This window comes from Sapajus apella, unplaced genomic scaffold (assembly GCF_009761245.1).
Source record: "Sapajus apella isolate SASKATOON/1434 unplaced genomic scaffold, GSC_monkey_1.0 scaffold690, whole genome shotgun sequence".
NCBI classification, from domain to species: Eukaryota; Metazoa; Chordata; class Mammalia; order Primates; family Cebidae; genus Sapajus; species Sapajus apella.
This window is the reverse complement of record NW_022437616.1, coordinates 11,952-32,274: the sequence shown is the minus strand read 5'-3', so window position 1 is coordinate 32,274 and position 20,323 is coordinate 11,952. Positions and strand designations below refer to the sequence as shown.

Here is a 20,323-nt window from a genome sequence, read left to right as displayed (position 1 = left end):
GCATGGAAGCTAGACTTCTCGGTCTTGGATTCTGGCTTTTTCACTTAGTAGCTTAGTGACTTCGGGCAAATTGCACGTCTCTGTGCTTCGGGCTCCTCTTGCTGCCGTGATACCTACTTCTCAGGCTGATGACGGCAGCAGGGGGTCCCGAACTGCCGCCGCCATCGCGCCAGGGGCGGCGCGGGGTGGGGACGGTGGGTGGCGGCGGCAGCGCAGGGGCCGCGCTGGGACATCTGCGCCTCGCGCCCCCGCGCCCTGAGACCCCAAGGCGCCCCCGCGCCCTAAGACCCCAAGGCGCCCCCGCGCCCTGAGACCCCAAGGCGCCGACTGCGCCGCCACCTCTTCGCGTGACGGGCTGGGACCTGCGCCGCTCCGGACCCGGCCCCCGGTCGCCGCTGTGCGTGGGGAGGCGGCGGCCCACCCCGGGGGGTCCCATCCACCAAGCCTGCCGCCCCGGAAGCCTCCGCGTCGGGGCCGGGCTGGGGCGCCCGCTGGAGGGGGAGCAGCGAAGTCCGCACCGAGGGCGGGCAGGGAGGGGCCCGGGGCAGGGAGGGGCCCGGGGCGGAGCTGGGCCCGGGGCTGTGCCGGGCTCGAACCCGGAGAGCTGAGCGGGGCTCGGGGCGCGGAGCTGGGGCCAGGCTTCCCGGGCCGGGGAGGGAAGTGCGAGCTGGGCGCGCTGGGGGGACCCGGCCACGGCTGTGGCCACCGCGCACACCCCGACAGCGCCGGGCTCCTGGGCCTTGGGAGGAGGCTCTGAGTGGGGCCCCCAGGGGCGCGTCTCCAGGTCCGCCCCGCGTTGGGGTGAGCGCCGAGCTTGACTTTCCTGACGACCTGGCCCCAGGGCCCGCGATCTGCTAGTGGAGGCGCCCCCGGGCAGGGCGGTGAGCCAGGCAAGGGAGAGTCCCGGGGCCACGGGAAGGGCTTGCAGCGACAGTCGCCCCTGCCCCGGACGCCGACCCGGGCCCAGGGAGGACCTGGAACACGCCCCCGCCCGCCACCCCCGGCAGCCAGGAGGCACCGCCGGAGCTGCGCGCTCCGGAGCAGGTGAGCCAGGGACAAGCGGGAGCGCTGCTCCTTCCGAATTGGCAGAACACGAGCCACCCTGCCGCGGCTGCGGACATCTCTGGGCTCTCGGGGGCCCAGGAAAGCCCCCTGCCCCCTGCAGACGCGAGGGTGCCGGCTCCCGCTGCCTGGCTTCTCTCCATTGTCAGCACCCACTCTGATCTCAGAGCAAGGTCGGGCGGAGCCTGGGCGCCATTGCAGATTGGCCCACTGTGCACATGCGGACAGCGCTGACATGCCAGCCCCCTGCCATCTCGGCCCCCTCCGGAACTTGGGCACCAACAAGCATGAGAGGGAGGCTGAGGGGGCTGAAGACAGCCCAGCACTGGCCTGCAGGCACCCCTTGGCGTGAACAGCTTGGTAGCAGGAGGCAGACGGGCTCCTGGGTGGAATGGGGTGGGTCCCCGGTGAAGCCCCACCCTCAAGCCGGGAAGGGCCTGAAGCCTGCAGACCAGAGCGGGAGCTTGCAGTGCTGTTCCCTGGGTCCATCCATGGCTTCCCATGAACCAAGCGGCTCACATTTCCTTTCCTCTGAGGTTCATACAATCCCAGGGCTCAGCTAGACTGGAAGGGAGGACGGGAAGACGAGGGTGACCTGCTGCGGAGAGGAGCTACCCATTCTAGGACCTCCTCTCTGCTGAAAGCTGACCACTGAACGGGAAGACGTTTGCAGAGAGAAGCCGCCCGCTCCAGGGTCTTCTTTCTGCTAGAAGCTGGACACTCGTTGGACACCGTTGCTGTGGAAAGGAGCTGCTAACTGCGGGTCTCTTTCCACTTCATCTTGCTCATCCTTCTGTTTCATTGCTCAATAATGCTCCTCTTCATCTGTCTCATTCTTCACTTGTCTGCTTGGTGCAAGCACTGAGAGCCGCACAGCCAGGCTAAAAGAGCCTAACACAAACAGGGCTGCAACATGCCCATTGCTCCCCACAGGGGGAGAAGAGTTGCAGCCCTCTGGGGAGCGCAGACCTGGGACTCCCTCCTTGGGACCCCGGTTGGCCTTACTGCATTCCCCAATGTCACTGGGGGAAGCTGTTGTGGTGCGCCTGGTCCAGAGGGAAGCTACTTGTTGTGTGCCTGGTCTAGCCACCTCACAGAGAGCCCGTGGTGGCACCTGGAGCAGCTGGTGTGCGACTGCACGGTGGCCACGCTTGCTCACACACCCTAGCACACTCCTCTCCGCTCCATGCCTGTCTCGGTTTTCCTTGGATGCAGGATCCGGGCTGGTGGCAAGTGTGAATGGGTGGAAGTAGCCCAATGGGCCCAGAGCAAAATTCAGGCAAAGGTGCCACCAGACGGGGCAGGAGAACGGCACCTCAAAGATCCCGTAATGCTGATGTGTTAATATCTGTGTGTGCTTATGCTGTAAGCACCACACAGAAGTGATGGCTTTTATTTCTTATTTTGTCTAGCCTGGAGACAGAGCTAAGGATTGCTTGAACTTCAAAGTCCTTTCCAGCTCTTAGTTTACACAATCCATACTCAACTTCTGCCTAACTAAACATTGCCATTTTTGTGCCAAATGAAAAGCAGGACTCCTAGGGTTGCCTTCAGACTCTGTTGGCTCAATCCTCCTGCCTTGGCCTTTCCCACTTCTTCACAAGCTCCTGAAGCTCCTGCTTCCCCTTGCATAGAATGGAAATATATGTTGCAATACTTGCTGCAAGGAAAATCAGGTATTTAAAAAATAGACTAAAGAGATGGTGTGAGACATCAGACCTCAGACATCAATCAGATGTTGTGAAAACTGATTTCTGCATCAGAATACTTCCTTGACTTTACATCTACCCTTCCATCGCGGCTCAGAGTTCCAGAAGAAAGATGCTCCAATATATTACGCCTATTTGGACTTTGAGTCATACACATTCCTCCTTCTGAGAAAACTTGCTTCTGCACGAACCCTCCCTTCAATATTTTCAGCTCATCTATTACTGAATCTGGGAGCCCAGGTTAACTGACTGATCACTCTCATCAGTGGGAGATTTTGGTGTAACATAGGACACACTACTCCCAATTCAGGTCAAGTCCCAAAGAACATGCCTCCAATATGACCCGTTCAGTGTTGTATTTCATTCTATTTCATTTTAATGTAAAAGTCTTTTCTGGTGAAGTCAGTCTTTTATTTTGTCACAAAAATTCACTCTTTAGGCTGGGTGCTGTGGCTCACGTGTGTAATCCTAGCATTTTGGGAGGCCACGGCAGGTGGATCATGAGGTCAGGAGATCAAGACCAACCTGGCTAACACAGTGAAACCTTGTCTCTACTAAAAATTAGCCGGGCATGGTGGCATGCACCTGTAGTCCCACCTACTCGAGAGGCCAAGGCAGGAGAATTGCTTGCATATGGGTGGCGTAGGTTGCAGTGAGCCGAGATCACACCACTGCAGTCCAGCCTGGGCGACAGAGTGAGACACCGTCACTCTTTGGCTTTTTCATAGGGCATTCCCATAACTAAACGTACTTTACGCTTTCCTAGTACATAACCCAGTACTTTCTTCTTTCCCCACAGTCCTTACATGAAGCCTGCTCAGACCAACATCTCTCTATCATTTTTTGGTATTCTGAAGTCCCTCAGCACTTGATTCCTTTAAGTTCTATCTTTGTATTCTATTGAGAATCATATGGAAATGTAAAGAAATATTTATTGAATGAACAGGAAACATGGAAAGACATTGACCAGACAAAAATGTTCATTCATCAAGCCTTTGGAGATACAAAAACATGTTTCTTCTGTGGAGCTCTGAGGACAGGACTCCAGCAAAGCGCTCTTCAGTCTTGTGGTCTTCAAGCATTTCCAAGATCTGTGATATTGGAAAGAAGAAAAAATTAAGACAGACTTGGGTCTCCATGAGTGGAGAGTATTCCCTTAGTTCTGGGTAGCACAGTGCCTACGGAAACCCAGTCAGTACAGTGGGAAACCAAATCCATTCCAAATCATTACCCGTCAGCAATCCTATGACTGTCTGAGGTTTGACAGAGTCAGTGGTCCTCTCCAATAAATGTGTTTTTCTATAATAATGTGCAGTGTGAGCAATCCGATGTTTATGACAAATATTTAGCCAGAGTTTTATGAAGGAGGAGGTTTGGGGACAGGCTGAAAAGTTCTGACTGCATTTTGAAGGCGTGTGAGTGGCTTACCTTTGCTGCAAGGAGCACTGTATTCAGCAATTGCAAACTCATCTGAAAAAAAAAATAGAAATTATTACATGAATTGAGAAAGAAAGCAAACATCTATGGGACACAGGCCAAGGCAGGAGTCTGTTGTGGGAAGAGCAGTATTGTATCAGAAACATCGGCGTCGTTCATTTGATGCATTGCTTGCTACCTTACATTCTCCTTTCAAATACAGCATGTCATATTTTCTTTTACCCCAAACTCCTGAAGGACTCTTCAGATGTTCTGCTTACTTAAATCTCATATTTTCCTACAGTCTATTTATCTGACTAAAAGAGAACTAAATACCCTACGGGTGTTTTGTATTAGTAGTTGATACATTTGTAATGCAGGTTGTTTCTACAACTCGTATAAGAGACAAAAAGAGGAGGATCAGATTTGATGGGGACGAAGTGCAGTGATAATGTAATTCCTTAATGTAATAAATAGCCCCAACACATCCCCCAAATCTGAATTTCTGTGATCAGGGACTTAATTTCTATGTGAAAATCACTTTCACTCACCTGTCTCATAGTAATCATAGACTTTCACTATGGCTGGTTTCAGATCTCTTACTGGGACATCTTGCAGAACCTTGAAGGACAAGCTCAGTGTCTGATTTGTCACCTGGAAAGCAAAAGTCAATTAGATGACCTTTCAGGAAGCTTTCTTCTCTCCTTGAATTAGTTTAAGTATTCATCTGCTTTTTGGGGAAAAGCTTTATCATCCTGCAGCACACTACAGGGTCCTTAATTACATTGTGCAGAAATCTCTCAGAGGAGATGATAAATTCTCCCGATTATTTATTAAATAACTTTTTTTTTCTTTTTGTCTTACTGTTATTTTGTATGAGACAGTATTTATTAAATAGCTTACAGAACACACATACCTCTGTCAATGCCAATATATAGCTCTGTTCATGGGGGTAAATGTTGTATACTTTTTATTGGATGACTAACTGTGTTAATTTTAAATACACAGAGATTTGGTACAGTTTCACTTCTCTGCCTTGCAGGAATGTGTGTAGACTCTAAGAGGAATCTAAAAGGTTGATCGTTCCAGGCTTGTTTAAGTTTCATCAAATTTGTAAACTATAATTCCCATCAACGTATGCATGAACAAACTCTCGTAGCACACACATCTATAAAATCAGATTGGTTGGGCCGGGCGCGGTGGCTCAAGCCTGTAATCCCAGCACTTTGGAAGGCCGAGGCGGGTGGATCACGAGGTCAAGAGATCGAGACCATCCTGGTCAACATGGTGAAACCCCGTCTCTACTAAAAATACAAAAAATTAGGAGGGCATGGTGGCACGTGCCTGTAATCCCAGCTACTCAGGAGGCTGAGGCAGGAGAATTGCCTGAACCCAGGAGGCGGAGGTTGCGGTGAGCCGAGATCGCGCCATTGCACTCCAGCCTGGGTAACAAGAGCGAAACTCCGTCTCAAAAAAAAAAAAAAAAAAAAAATCAGATTGGTTTATTGGTGAACCGGTCTTATTATTTATGGTTCAAGTCCTTGTGGAGATTGACAGTTCTTTTCCCTTTCATATTGTTGTTGGGTATGTTGATAATTAACTAATAATTGACTAATCACAAGGGCTACTCCTTTTATTACTGGGTATCGAAATAACTTGTCAACATAATAAACACATTCTGTGAAGATTTCTTGCTTACAGGGTTTTAGGAATATTCATATCCCAAGATTATAATAAGCCATCTCTACCCATCGTCCCCAGTGAAATATAAATAAAGAAGAGGAGAACATTCTTTTAGAGTTAATATTAGAGTTCTCAAATTTCTAGCATGGAAATGATGTTTCTAAAATGCATTTACCCACTTCCCAGGTGTTCCTTTAGAGGATTATTATCTAGGTTTTTTTTGCAAATAGACTGGACTGTCTCTTACCTTATCCAGGTAGATCAAGACGTGATTGTTGCTGACTTCTGTCCGGCTCACGTGGTTAGATCTTTCCAGCTGAAGAAAATAGAAACACCACAAATGTTAATAAATAGATGAAATCCCTGGGGGGTCCAGAGAAAAAATATTTTGTATTGCCAAATGAGCCTGGGGGGAGAATTCTTCAAATGCTTTTTGTAAGCAAAGACATAATGTAATACAATTAAAAATGAAAGACATAAAGGGTTTAATATTAGTATGACATATGACTAATGTGTAAAGTTATTTATCTGAAGAAAAGGGAGCTAAGTATCCAAAGCTTAGTAGTCACTCATATTTCAAAGTTCAATTCAGCTTCTATTGCTTCATAAACGAGTTTTTTCCTGTTTTGATTGCCATAATTTTTTAAATCTTCTGTAATACTTATAGTTTATGCCAATCAGTCATTTTCATATTTTTCACTAGTTCATGTTCATATGTTTTATCTTCTTAGCAAAATTCTAAGCTAAGAAGAAACTGAAAAGCAAGAATCTACTGCCAATTTTTTTTCTAGTAGTCATGGCTCCTAGCACAGTGCTCTGCACAAGGTGAGCATTCATACAAACACATGTGATTATATTTCTGAGCTTGGAAAAAGCATAAGGCTTTGACAGAGACTGACTTTTTCTTTTTGAGATGGAGTCTCGCTCTGTCACCCAGGCTGGAGTGCAATGGCGCAATCTCAGCTCACTGCAACCTCCGTCTCCTGGGTTCAAATGATTCTCCTGCCTCAGCCTCCCAAGTAGCTGGGACTACAGCCACATGCTACCATGCCCAGCTAATTTTTGTATTTTTAACAGAGACAGGGTTTCACTATGTTGGCCAGGCTAGTCTTGAACTCCTGACCTCATGATCTGCCCGCCTCAGCCTCCCAAAGTGCTGGAATTACAGGCATGAGCCACCACACTTAGCCAATAGAGATTGATTTTAATAGTATTTTAATATTAGCATTGTCTTATGCTGGGAATACATACAACATTAAATAAAATAGGGCATTCTTGGCTTATGAAAAACCTACCATTTTCACTGTCGGCTTCAGGGGAATGAAGCCAGAGATCATCTTCACATCAGTGATCGCCATGTTGGAGGCAGAGCGGCTCCCGGTGTAACTGAGGATCCAGGGGAGGATAGGATTAGAGTTTTCTGTGTTTTAAAGTATTTTCTTCTTCTATGTCCACATCAAGTATTCCACAGCTCTAAAAGTTACATGTAAGTCTTTCCAAATATCTTATCCCGGTGGTTTGTAAAAGTGGCTTGTATAGAATTTTTAGGAAGCCTGTTAAAGCCACAGAGACCAGGCCCTCCTCCTCTAGACCTGATGAATCAGACCTTCTGGTGCATGGGGGCTGAGGGTCTGCATTTTAAGAAAGCTCTACAAATGATGCACAGGCGGCTTGTAACCGCTAATCTATTCCGGTTATTTTATTTATTTGTTTAATTTTATTTTCATTCAGCTGACAAAATGATGTATATTATGAATAATAAATTTCGGTCTACATTATTTACAAAAACAACCGTAATTTGCCGTGTTTACGTAAACACTGGCTCTCAGCAAAACACAAACACCTAGCGACCTGTCCCTGAGAGTTTGCATCTGACACTTGGACTGCTTAATTTATTTTTTGGCAAATATATATGCGAAATTAAATTAAATATGTATATATATTTTGATGTATATATATATCAAAACTTTATGCTTTGATATATATGTATATCTACGTGTGTGTGTGTGTGTGTGTAAATAAGTTTTAGGTTCAGGCATGCATGTGCAGGTTTGTTATATAGGTAAACCCGTGTCATGGGGCTTTGGTGTACAGATTACTTCATCACTTGGGTACTAAATTTTGTACTCAGTTGTTATTTTTTCTGCTCCTCTCCATCCTACCATCCTTCATCCTCAAGTAGGCTCCAGTATCTGCTGTCCTTTTTGTGTTCATGTGTTCCCATCGTTTAGCTCCCACTTACAAATGAGAACATGCAGTGTTTGGTTTTCTGCTCCTGTGTTAGTTTGCTAAGGCTAATGACCCCAGCTCCATCCATGTTCCTGCAGAGGTCATGATCGCGTTCTCTTTTATGTGTACCAGTTATTTGTTACTTATATTTTGTCTTAACTTTTTTCCTGAATAGTATCCCCAACCAAGTTATACTATTCTTGTGGAGAGATAATTTTTGTCAGGTCTGCAGCATGTAAGTGTATCTTTCCCCAAAGTTAATTATATCATACGTAACCTGAGATTTATTTATTGCCAGTAGGAATTCTAACTAAAGAGTCACTGCTTCCTTCTAGTCAAACTTTTCAATAATTCTTCATCTCTGTCTTGAATAAAGCAAGAATAATATAGGGTTTCATTACATTAGAAGGAATTCAGATCAGAAGCAGTGGGTAATATTCATTTAGTTATTATTGAGGGGAATTATTACCCTTTAAACAATGAGGTTGCCCAATAATAGATCCTGGATGGACCATGTAAACCCCATCACTGAAAAATTATATTATATCAACTTGAGAGCATACATTGCATTTTCAATGAATGCAGTACAAATATTTGCTGTTGTACTGCTTTACTTAAAGAAGAGTCCTAGTAAGAAGATTGGTGGTTGTTAGAATTAGGTGATACAGTCAGAAGTTCTTACCTCACATTTAGTGAGATTTCGAAGCTGGTGTGGGCTTTGGGTTCATCACAAGTTTGAGGCAGAGTGTGCACCTCTAAAGCAAACGGGAACTCTTCCTTTTCTGGGAGAATACTGTATTTCAAGGATGTCTATGGAACATCAAAGACAAAATCAGTTTTGTGCCCTTTCCCAGAATTCTTCTCAACTTCCCTCACTCTTTCTCCGATTTGCCCCATTGTTTTCGGAGTTAGGACTTCTCAGTGAGAACAGCTTCTGTCCGCACGTGTCCTCTTTCCGCACCTGCCCGAGTCTCACCTGCAGGTAGACACACCCTTCTCCCGTCACTTTCGTGCTGTACTCCCCAGGCAGCTGTGGCAATGAGACCTGCTGCAGTAACAGGCGATTGTTGCTGTCCACTTGGAAAGTTTTGGAAAACGTCCCTGAAGACTGGGTGATAGTCACCTGTGCAGCCTTCCCAGTCTTGGTAAACGTGGCTGCTCCATATTTGGACAGAGCATGGAGAGCCACCACTGTGTCCTGGAAGAGATGAGCGAGAGTCCCCGCTTAGGTATGACAAGGCTTTGAGGGCTGAGATATTTTTCATAAAGGCCCCTGTGAGGGACTCTGATTTCCTACTTCCCTCACTACGTGAACATTGGAGCTCTAATTTCAAGATTGATTATAATCTTTAAATAGTTAAAGAACCATAACATTCACATATCTACCTTGGACTGTATGCCCTACACGTTTATTTTATTTATCGGAAAACTGATCCTTTTCTCTCTGTAAGTATGTGGGACATGGAATGTGGAAAATATATGTGAGTGGTAATCAGTCATTGGCATCAGCTATTTGCTAGCAAGTCTTTCTTGACGACTGTGGTCACGTCTGCCACCGTCCAAGCAAAGTTTAGTCTGGCTCCCACATCAAACTTTGCTCAGTTGCTGAGGTCAGTGCCCTGAGAGAACTCAAGGTTCTCTGCAGCCACGAGCAGAGTCATGCTTCGGTTTCTCCAGAAGAAATAAAAGATGAATATTATGTTTATCTTCTGAATTTAATGACATTTTTATTTGGCTTTCCCGTTTTATTGGACGATTTCCTGTTCCCAGTGAATATCGCTGGTATTTATCCTCATCAATATCGAACCTGGATGGCCTCCTTCAAATAATACGTTTCTAAGAAATGAATGATAACTTTTAACAAAATTACTTAGTTTTTTTCATTCATATGATAAGAGATGCAATGGAAATAGGATGGAATGCCCATTTTGTCATATTTTTTGTTTTAGTTTATATAAGCAAACATCTAAATTCTCTCAAAGTAAAACTTCCTGCTGTGTACACATTGGTGAATTGTTGAGATACATGATTATATAGCTAGACTTAGGAGTTTGGTTGAATAAAGACAGTTCTTTATGCTCCTGATGAATAAAAGTTTGTATATTAAGACGTAAATAGGGGGCCAGCTGCAGTGACTCACACCTATAATCCTAGCACTTCGTGAGGCCACAGCGGGTGGATTGCCTGAGCTCAGGAGTTCGAGACCAGCCTAGGCAACATGGCGAAACCCTGCCTCTACTAATAATACAAAAATCAGCCAGGCATGGTGGTGCGCACCTGTAATCCCAGCTACCCGGGAGGCTGAGACATGAGAATCACTTGAATCCGGAGGTGGAGGTTGCAGTGAGCCGAGATTGCATCACTGCACTCCAGCCTGGGTGACAGAGCAAAACACTGTCTCAAAAAAAGAAAAACACAAACAAAAAACCAAGAGGTGAATAGGGGAAGCACAAAAGGTATAGTTTTGAAAAACGCCAACTAAAAGGAACCTAAGAGTGGAGAGATTTGTGAGTGGAGGTTGCTGGGTTTTGAGTAGAGTTCCTCTGAACACTTTGAAAGAGACCCTGGAGCGTCCAGGAGGGTGGCAGGAGACATCGCCATCATTCTGCTGGTGCTCCGCTGCTGCTCGAAGCAGGCAGTGCTGCTGTGGGAAACAGGAGCTGGGTAACAACACAGGGATGGGGCGCTGGAATTCTGAGCATTTCTTTTTGGCCCTCTTGACTTTCATTTTCTTTTATTTCTCAATATCCTTAAATACTACAAACTTTTTCCTCATTTCAAGTTATTGTCACCTTTATTTTTTCTTCTCGGATGTGTTCGTACCTTTTTTGTTCAAGCCTTTTGCTACCTGAAGGTGAAATAAAAAGTTTTGGTGAATCACCAACCTGGGTGGAGGAGAAGCCACCCTGGGAGTTCTGCTGCTTCGTGATCCACTTCACGATGTTGGTTGCAGCCGTCAGGTCCTCCGAGCTTGGGGCTGGCTGAGCCGTGAGGTAAGCGAGGAGCACATAGGACGTCATCTCCACCTCAGCAGAGGGAGCCTGGGGTTGGTAAAAACGCCCCACTGGTGCCTTGGGTTTCTGAGGACGCTCCCAATGGACTGAGTTGTCTTAAAAGTGAGGAAAAGATATTTATAAGTGACTACATATTTATATTTAATTAAAGGTAAAAGTGCCCAAGCCAAGTGCTGAAATGTGAGCTGCATGCCCATTATGATCCCCTGAACTGTCTGCAGATGCTTTTCCTTCTATGTAAATCTGAATTTGGTGTGTTTCAGCCCGGCTAAGGCAGATGCCGATGCTGGAGTCAGAAGCCTACGCCTGTCTACGTTTTCAAACACTTGCTGTAGTTGGGCTGGTGGGAGAGAGACACAGCAGTTGTATCACTGGGTGTGGCTGTGTCCTATTTATGACGTCATGTTAGATCATAGCTGGAGTTTGTCACATTTCCTATAAAGCCTGACCTTGGCGATTTCTTGTGAGGATCACAGATCACATGAAATAGCAGAGTTTGTACTCATTAGATTGAGAAATTATACAGTAATCCTTGAAGCACCAAAGGCTGACATGGATGTGAAACAATGGGAACCGATACACACCGCTGTGGGAAGTCGATCGCCCTTTGGCGATATTCAGCAACGGGAAAGACGTACCTAGCCCACTAACCAGTCATTATGCTTCCTAAAGTGTAAGTCGGAGAAACACATCACACGGAAACAGGCACTGAGTGTTCATTGCAGCATTGCTTTTAGTAGCAAAACATAAAAAAATTCATGAGGAGAAACTCGATGTGTAAATTATGACTAACTTATAGACTGTAATATATTATGCAGCAGTGAAAATTAATGAGCTGATGCTGCACTTACTTATATAGGGGTCTTCATCAACATAATGTTGAACTTAGAAAATAAAAGACAAACAAAAAACCAAGTGGCTGAAATATTTAAAAATATGATACTGTTTCTCTCAAGATGAAACACATGTAAAGATTCCAAATATTAGTTAGGGATACACATGCAACAAAAATATGCAGAAATCCATGGAATTGTAACGACAAATTCAGAATAATGATTGCTTCTGGGGATGGTAGTGATACACAGGGGATTTATTTGTTCCTATATGGGTAATTTTCTATTTCTTAATCTATGAGAGAGTTTTACAGTGTTTTCTAGTGAGATCTTATGACCTTTTGTATATCTATTATAAAATATTTCTCAATACATTTTAAGAGGAATTATTAATGGCTGTCAAAGAAAAAAGGTAGACTATTTTAATGGACATCTTATGATTTGCATTTTATTTTCTATTTCTTCAACCCCTCATATAGACCATGGTATATGTAGAAGTATTATGTGAGTATGAGTAGATTGGTCAACATTATTGGTCTTGTGAAATGGGCTTAAAATACCAGAATTCATTCCAGGAGTTACTTCCATAATCATTTTCTTATGCTTAAGATTATATAAAGTACCAGATAAGGGTTGGGCGTGTGCTGAGAACTGACATGTTAGAAGTACTCACTAGTACTTTCATAGGGTTTGCTGTGTGCCGTGTACTCTACTGTTTTCCCCGTATCAATTCATTGGATGCAACAGCTCTGTGAGGTTAATACTATCATTATCCCCATTTTGCTGATGAAGGAACTGAAACACAGGAAGCTGATGACTTTCCCAGGCTCACATACGTAGCACACGTTGGGGCTAGTCTCCAGAGAATGCTCTTCTTATCAACACACTATATAGATGGTCCCTGACTTACAATGGCCCCACTTAAGATTTTTCAGGCTTTACAATGAGTTTGTCAGGATATAACCCCAACGTAAGTTGAGAAGCATCTGCACTGCTTCTTGTCTTTTGCATTCTGATTTGATCAGGAAATCCTAGATTTTATAAAATGCAATATGAACAAAACGATATAGAGAGAAGAAGAGATGAGACAGGGATCACCGGAGGCAGGAGCGAGGGATTTTGCCACGCGGTTCTCAATACAGAGGGTAGGGCAGGAAAAGGATCTCTGGTGTGCTCTCACCTTTCTTCACAGCTTCTTCATTAAGTGACTCCAGTACTTCCTTCTCCTTGTCCTGGTTACCTGCCAGGGCAAAAGCATAGGCCAGCAGTGCCTTGGTGTACACATGGCTGCCACTGGCCCCTTCCTGTGCTGCCTTCCAGGCTGACTCCAGGCAAAACAGGGCATTGCGGACAACATGGTGCTGTGAAGGCAGAACGGGATGAGAAGTAAGCTATGTAAATAGGCGTGCTGGCCTTCCTAGGCACATACAAAGACCACAGCACAGAAGTTTTTAAACACATTTTCCCATCTAGTCCTCATTCTTATAGATGGATATAATAGCATTTTTATCTGTTATTGTCATATTAAAAGACATATCTTTAAGATTCTTTTTTGAGTGGTGGTGGTAAATAGCCTAGGGGAATTACTGGGAAAACGTAAACGTTACTTAATGGATTGATCAGATTCTCTGGAGATCCGGGCAGCACCGGCATTGCACAGAAGGAAAGCTGATGCTTTGCTTTTCATAGGATAGTATTTCAGACAGCAGGTCAGCAGCTTCTCTGCACCCAGAACTCTCCTTCTGCAGAGGAATGAGGTGGTACCTACCGAGACTGGGACAGGAATCTCCAGAAGGGCGATGGTGATATAGGCGGAGAGGGTCACTTCATCTTCTACTCCTCCCTGTGAATATGAGAGGGAGATTTGAGTAATTCAACTTCCAAGAATGCTGTTGATTAGTTCTTTCTATTCTGCTATGTCATGGAATTAATCCTTACCCATATCCATCCCTATAGGGCAAAGTATCGCAATCAGCTTTTGTTCTATCCCCCCTTTTTTTGATGCCATCCAGGTTTTATTTTTCTCTGATGCTTTCCCTTAGAAATTTTCACATTATCACTTCCTCTCCTCATCCTTGCAGATATCATAATGGACAAATTAAACTAGCTCCAGAATGATTCACCTTTATGGCATTGTTGAGCAGTGACCCAGAGCTCCTGAAGCAGCCATTGTCCTTCTGCTTCTGGGAAAGCCATGTGAACGCTTGGTTAATGTGTGCTTCATCGATGAAGATGTACGCTCGAGCTTGGGCAAAAGTCTTCAGAACAAAGGCTGTGAGCCTGACCAGAAAGGAAGTGAGCATGATAGTTATGTTATTACAATGGTTTTATAACCACTTCACAGCAACAGGCTTCGTAGAATGTCAGTCATCTAACAAAATACTTGTGTACTTAGAGATCTTATCTCCTTGATTAATCTTTACTCTTCTTGATTAATCTGCTAGATCTAGTATTTCCTTGCTAACTCTCTCTTTGCCATAAGGGGTCTAAGTATATATAATTCTATTATTTCTTTTAGTTCCAGGATACATGTGCAGAACGTGCAGGTTTGTTACATAGGCGTATGTGTGCCATGGTGGTTTGCTGCACCTACTGACTCACCTTTTTAGTTCCCTCCCCTCAGACCCCACCCCTAAACAGGCCCTGATGTGTGTTGTTCCCCTCCCTGTGTACATGTGTTTTCATTGTTCAACTCCCACTAATGAGTACAAACGTGGTGTTCTGTTTTCTGTTTCTGTGTTAGTTTGCTGAGGATGATGGCTTCCAACTTCATCCACGTCCCTGCAAAGGACATAATCTCATTCCTTTTTATTGCTGCATAGTATTCCATGGTGTATATGTACACATTTTCTTTATCCAGTCTATCATTGATGAGCATGTGGGTTGGTTCCATCACTTTGTTATTGTAAATAGTGCTGGAATAAACATATGTGTGCATGTGTCTTTATAGTAGGATGATTTATACTCCTTTAGGTGTATACCCAGTAATGGGATTACTAGGTCAAATGGTAGTTCTGGTTCTAGACCCTTGAGGAATCGCCATACTGTCTTCAACAATGGTTAAACTAATTTACATTCAAGTCCTTTGAATTTACTTATTATTATTATTTTTTTTTTAGTTATTTGAGTAAGGCTTTCAATCTCTTATCTTTAGAGCTTCCCTTTTTCAGAGGACAGAATCTTCTCACATGTAGCTCTTATACGCAGTAACTTCTAATATTGAGTTACTTTAGGGATTTTAAAAAATAATGTTTCATATTACTGTTTTCTTCTCAATTGCTTCCTCCTATTAATTCATTCTAAGTCAAGCTGAATGACTTAGAATGTGACACAATATAAGCTGAAGTTAACATGGTTTATTTAGAAGTTATATACGTTCACTGGCAATATAGTTTAAAAACTCATGATTATGGTAGCTACTTAAGATAGAATAGCCATTTCAGAAAGAATACCTCATTAATAGAATCAATTTTGGAAGCAGGTCTAATATACATGTATTTGGATATCAGGTTTTCTTCTTGTTACCTTGCTAATCTTTGTGGATTTATCTAGTATAACAAACCACGGGTCTGATAATACATAGCTGATGGCATTGTGAACATAACTGAGGTAATACATGTAAAAGTGCCGGCACATAAAAAGGAGCTCAAACAACTATTCTTTCCTTACCAGGTGTTGCCCTGGCTTCTGCCATGTTGCTCCCCAAAGGTGCTGTAGGAGCCATCAGAGTGTTTGTAGTTCAGCTGTCTCTGATAACCTGTAAAGAAAGATTAATGAAAAAGCACAATGGATTAATGTGCATGCTGAGGGTGGAGAAATTACTAAAATACCTCGGCTCCGCCTGTGACATTTCTTAAATTTTGTTGTCATAGATTAGGACGTTTTGAGCCCTAAACATTTTTTTTTTTTTTTTTTTTTTTTGAGACGGAGTTTCACTCATGTTACCCAGGCTGGAGTGCAATGGCGCGATCTCGGCTCACCGCAACCTCCGCCTCCTGGGTTCAGGCAATTCTCCTGCCTCAGCCTCCTGAGTAGCTGGGATGACAGGCACGCACCACCATGCCCAGCTAATTTTTTGTATTTTTAGTAGAGACGGGGTTTCACCATGTTGACCAGGATGGTCTCGATCTCTTGACCTCGTGATGCACCCGCCTCGGCTTCCCAAAGTGCTGGGATTACAGGCTTGAGCCACCGCGCCCGGCCGAGCCCTAAACATTTTATTGGAGGTTGGAGAGTGGATAGTTTCCATGAAATTAACTGTCATAGTAGGTATCATAGTGGGCTAAGCTAATGTATCATGATATTGATAAGTAACTGAAACCTACTGGGAAATCAAATTGAAATAACATTCAAGTTTCCCCCTTACACAAGTAATCACTCACCAGTGTTGAGATAACCAGTGGCCTTGGACTTGATCTCTGGAGTAAGCTGCTGTGTTTTATTTAGATAATCCAGAACATAGATGTTAGGAGCAAAGAGGACCATATTCTGCTCTCCACAGCCATAGGGCATCTGCAGAAGATTTTGTGTGTTTTGCATGGCAGAGCCTAATATATCTCCTAGAGAATGGGAGAGATGGGAAGTCATCAACCTTGGAGATCATCATCTATCAAGATCATTAGCAGACATAACTAGCTGAGCTTAGAAACTGAGAGCTTAGAAATGAGAAATAGCTGAGCTCAGACATTACTTTTAGGAAGGGTGAATCTTCTAGGGATGGAAGTATGATTGAAGGCAATAAACAAGCCCAAAGAAGAAGAGAAGAAAGAAGTTAAAATTACATTATTACTTTTAGTAAATATTTATGGGGCACAAAAATAGTATAATAGAAGTTGTTAATGCCCAGATTTACTAGGGGCTGGAGACTCACCCAAAACTGATACAGAAGCTCGGGCAGATTCTTCTACCACATTTGGTGGCAGTTTCAGGGATAATTCTTCAGATACTTCACCACCTAGAGAAATAAACAAATCAGGCATACGAAAATTATTTTACCATTATATCTTTCTAAAAAGCTCTATGACCCAGAAGCTAGGACTATGCCTTATACCTAAACTCCTCCTGAAAAGTTGTCCTCCTTTAATATCACAGTTTTTAAAAATATATTTTAAAAATGGGCTACTGATTTTCTGTGATTTTCAGAATTTCTTCTTCAATGATCTTTTCAGTAGTTTATGCAGAATTGCATTCCAAATAAGACAACAAATTGTAAGAGCATGGTGATGTTGTGATTCAGTTGTTGTCATCTGATGGCTGACACAAGATGGTTATCACAAGATGATCTGTTTAGTACCCACCCCCAACTTCCTTACTTAACAGTTGTATGGAGAAAACACCAACCACAAAGCCCTACAAGTATACACAACTAAAGGAAAAATTATCCTAAAAAGGTCCTGAATTCTCCAATAATGCTATGTCCTTTCTTCAGTCAAATTTCAGATGTAAAGATAGTATTTTTATGGAAATTGAGGGTAAGGAAGTGAAGGGGAACAATATTTGATGGATTGAAAATAAACTAATTAGTACTGATGACCACACATTTGCTTCCACTTTAATCTTGGTAAATTATATGAAATGAAAACGAGAGAAGTGTAGGATTTGTTTTCATACTGAATTGCTTTTTCATAAAATTTATAGTAAAATTTTTGTTAAAAGAAAGCCATAAGCAAAGTTAAAGGACAAATGACCAAGCAAAATAAAATGCTTGACTCACTGAAAATAAAATAATTGCTATGGATGAACATACATTTAAAATGCCATTTTAATCTTGGCAAATTATATACAGATGAAAGATGTAGAAGTTATCTTCCCTTTCTCATGAAATTAATATTAAAACTTTTATTTAAAAAACAGATGCCATAAACAAAATTAAAAAGACAAATGACCAAGTGAAAGAAAATGTCTGCAGTATATTCAACAGATGAAGAATTAGTGTCATAAAACTGAGTCAGAAAAAGCTTCTCAAAAGACAAATGGCCAAAGATTTAAAGGCAATTAATAAACATGCAAAAATAAGGTCATCCTCACTTGTAATTAAGAAAATATAAATTAAAACCACAGCAAAATTTTTTAATCTAAATTTTTGGCAAAAATTAAAGTTAAAAACTTTGATGATAACACATGATGGCAAGTATAATGCCATGAAAATGTATACCGGTGAAAGTATGAATGCATTTAGATAATAAAAAGAAAGATTTTTAAAGTCTCAAAATCGTCCCTTCCTGCACAGAAAGTCCAACTAGCTACTATCCGCAGATCAGAAAATCCATTTTGAAAACCCCAGTACTTGGAACAAGTCTGGGACACCTACATGGTTTATAGAACTGAGTGAAGCCAAACAAGAAGGATAGGTAGAATGGTCTCACTTTGACCATGCCACTGTTCTCACTCCCTTAGGTTAGCACAATGCCAGATAGAAAGGATTCTCCTGGGGTCACAGTTTCTACAGGGAGGAAAGAGAACCAGAAATAGACATCAAGATTCTCAGGTATTCAAAGACTCTTCTTAGGAAGCCTTCTCTGGTCTCACTTTATTGGGAATACTGGAAGTAATGCCACGACAGTTACCTGGGGTCAGGTTAGAAACAAAGAAAGGGCAGCGCTCACAGTGACCAGCATGTGGATTTTGGTAGTGCTTCAGTGTTTCTGCTAGCTATGGCACCCATTCGGAGATACCAGCCAACTGCACAGCCCACCTGTAGAACTGAGCTAATCCCTTTCAGAAGCATGTTGGGAATTTCAACGTAGCTTGAGTTTCCAGATGGCCAGTCTGTAAGCCCAGCTTCAGAGCTCCCACCAGTGACCCCACCCTGGTAGGAGACACCACCTCCGTAAATTTCACAGAAGTGGAGGGGTTAAATATGCTTGACCTGGGAGTCTAAAGGGTGGCTCAACTTAGCCAAAACCTCACTCCATTTATCCTTTAAGTTCCAGGGAACATGAAGTTCTGTTATGCTTTTTTAAAGAATATACTTTTGTATAATTAGGTAGGCAAATTTGATTATGTTGGTAATTAAAATAAAATTTAATAAAACCATTTGATAATTAGCCATTTTACCTAAGAAATAAATCAAAACGAGGAACTCAGACATGGAGAAGTCATGATAAAAGGGTTGAATGATAGGTACCAAATTCACTTAAATGCAGTAATAGGCTAAACAACAAGGAAAATGTTTTTAGAATACATTTTATATGTTGCAACATGAAAAACACAGTAAATAGAAATGCGTAGGTAGTCAGGGAAAGGCAATGAACTTTTGTATGATGTTGATTCAATGTTGATTTGGGATGAGAATGCATTGTGCTGATAAATTTCTTAGTGTACTACAGTTTTTACTGTAAGTTTCTTCAGTTCCTTCTCAAATGATTGATAGGGCATTAGGTACAGGGTAGGCATCCAACACATGTTAATATGACAATAATGGTAAAGGCCATGACAACTCTTTCTTTGGGAAGTAGCAATCCCATTATCAAATACTGTTGGCTATGCAAAACTCTGTGTTAGAATGTCCTGAATTCTGCTGTCCACAGTTTGCATTACTAATTATTTAAGGAAACATCCCCTTTGGGAATATTCATTTTGATTCTACCCACTTGCTACCCACGCCCATACCAAACACGGTCAGAAAGTCATTTGGTGTTGCACAGGTGCTGCAAGAGACCAAGACTTAGAATGCAGGCCTAGCGATCTTCTAATCAAAGTACTTGGCCTTCCTAAGAACTGTTTTCCCCATTTGTCAAATGCATTAACGGTGCTTCAGGTCTTAGATCACAGAGAAAGTATAGAAATAACATGTAAATGTTCTTTGAATTTTAAATGTTAGACTTTAATGTTTTCTAAATTGTGATGGCTGACTCTTACCTGATGGACAAAGCAGGGCGTTGAATGTTGTTTCCTTCTCCAGTCCTTCAGGCTTTAGGTAAAAGAAAGAAAAGTGAGTGAGAATGGACTGACCTTTAGAACATGGGTGTTGACGGAGGGGCCACAGATATCCGGATAGTGAAGAGAAGGATTTGAATTGCATTATCTAAGCAAATTCTGTACGTATAAGCAATATGAAGGAGGCGGTGCGATGCATGAACAGGTGAAGTAAAAACTAAGAAAGTAAACCGGCCGGGCGCGGTGGCTCACGCCTGTAATCCAAGCACTGTGGGAGGCCGAGGCGGGTGGATCACGAGGTCAAGAGATCGAGACCATCCTGGTCAACACGGTGAAACCCCGTCTCTACTAAAAAATACAAAAAATCAGCTGGGCATGGTGGCGTGTGCCTGTAATCCCAGCTACTCAGGAGGCTGAGGCAGGAGAATTGCCTGAACCCAGGAGGCGGAGGTTGCGGTGAGCCGAGATCGCGCCATTGCACTCCAGCCTGGGTAACAAT

At 43.1% G+C, this 20,323-nt stretch overlaps 1 protein-coding gene across 2 annotated transcripts in view; it reads right to left on the bottom strand.

The window, feature by feature from the left end:
* Positions 1-3,683: 3,683 nt before the first annotated feature.
* LOC116546228 (alpha-2-macroglobulin) overlaps positions 3,684-20,323 on the bottom strand; it is a 27,319-nt gene continuing 10,679 nt past the window's right edge. For both annotated transcript variants that reach the window (XM_032272548.1, XM_032272547.1), the window contains exons 9-23: positions 19,807-19,858; positions 16,817-16,900; positions 16,329-16,505; positions 15,616-15,703; positions 14,070-14,226; positions 13,715-13,789; positions 13,127-13,307; positions 10,985-11,208; positions 9,076-9,297; positions 8,782-8,909; positions 7,166-7,256; positions 6,118-6,186; positions 4,739-4,841; positions 4,200-4,241; positions 3,684-3,862 (exon numbers count right to left, since the gene is read on the bottom strand). In XM_032272548.1, the coding sequence (XP_032128439.1) occupies positions 3,846-3,862; positions 4,200-4,241; positions 4,739-4,841; positions 6,118-6,186; positions 7,166-7,256; positions 8,782-8,909; positions 9,076-9,297; positions 10,985-11,208; positions 13,127-13,307; positions 13,715-13,789; positions 14,070-14,226; positions 15,616-15,703; positions 16,329-16,505; positions 16,817-16,900; positions 19,807-19,858 (1,710 nt within the window). In that variant the 3' untranslated portion in view covers positions 3,684-3,845. The remainder of the gene's footprint in view (positions 3,863-4,199; positions 4,242-4,738; positions 4,842-6,117; positions 6,187-7,165; positions 7,257-8,781; positions 8,910-9,075; positions 9,298-10,984; positions 11,209-13,126; positions 13,308-13,714; positions 13,790-14,069; positions 14,227-15,615; positions 15,704-16,328; positions 16,506-16,816; positions 16,901-19,806; positions 19,859-20,323) is intronic.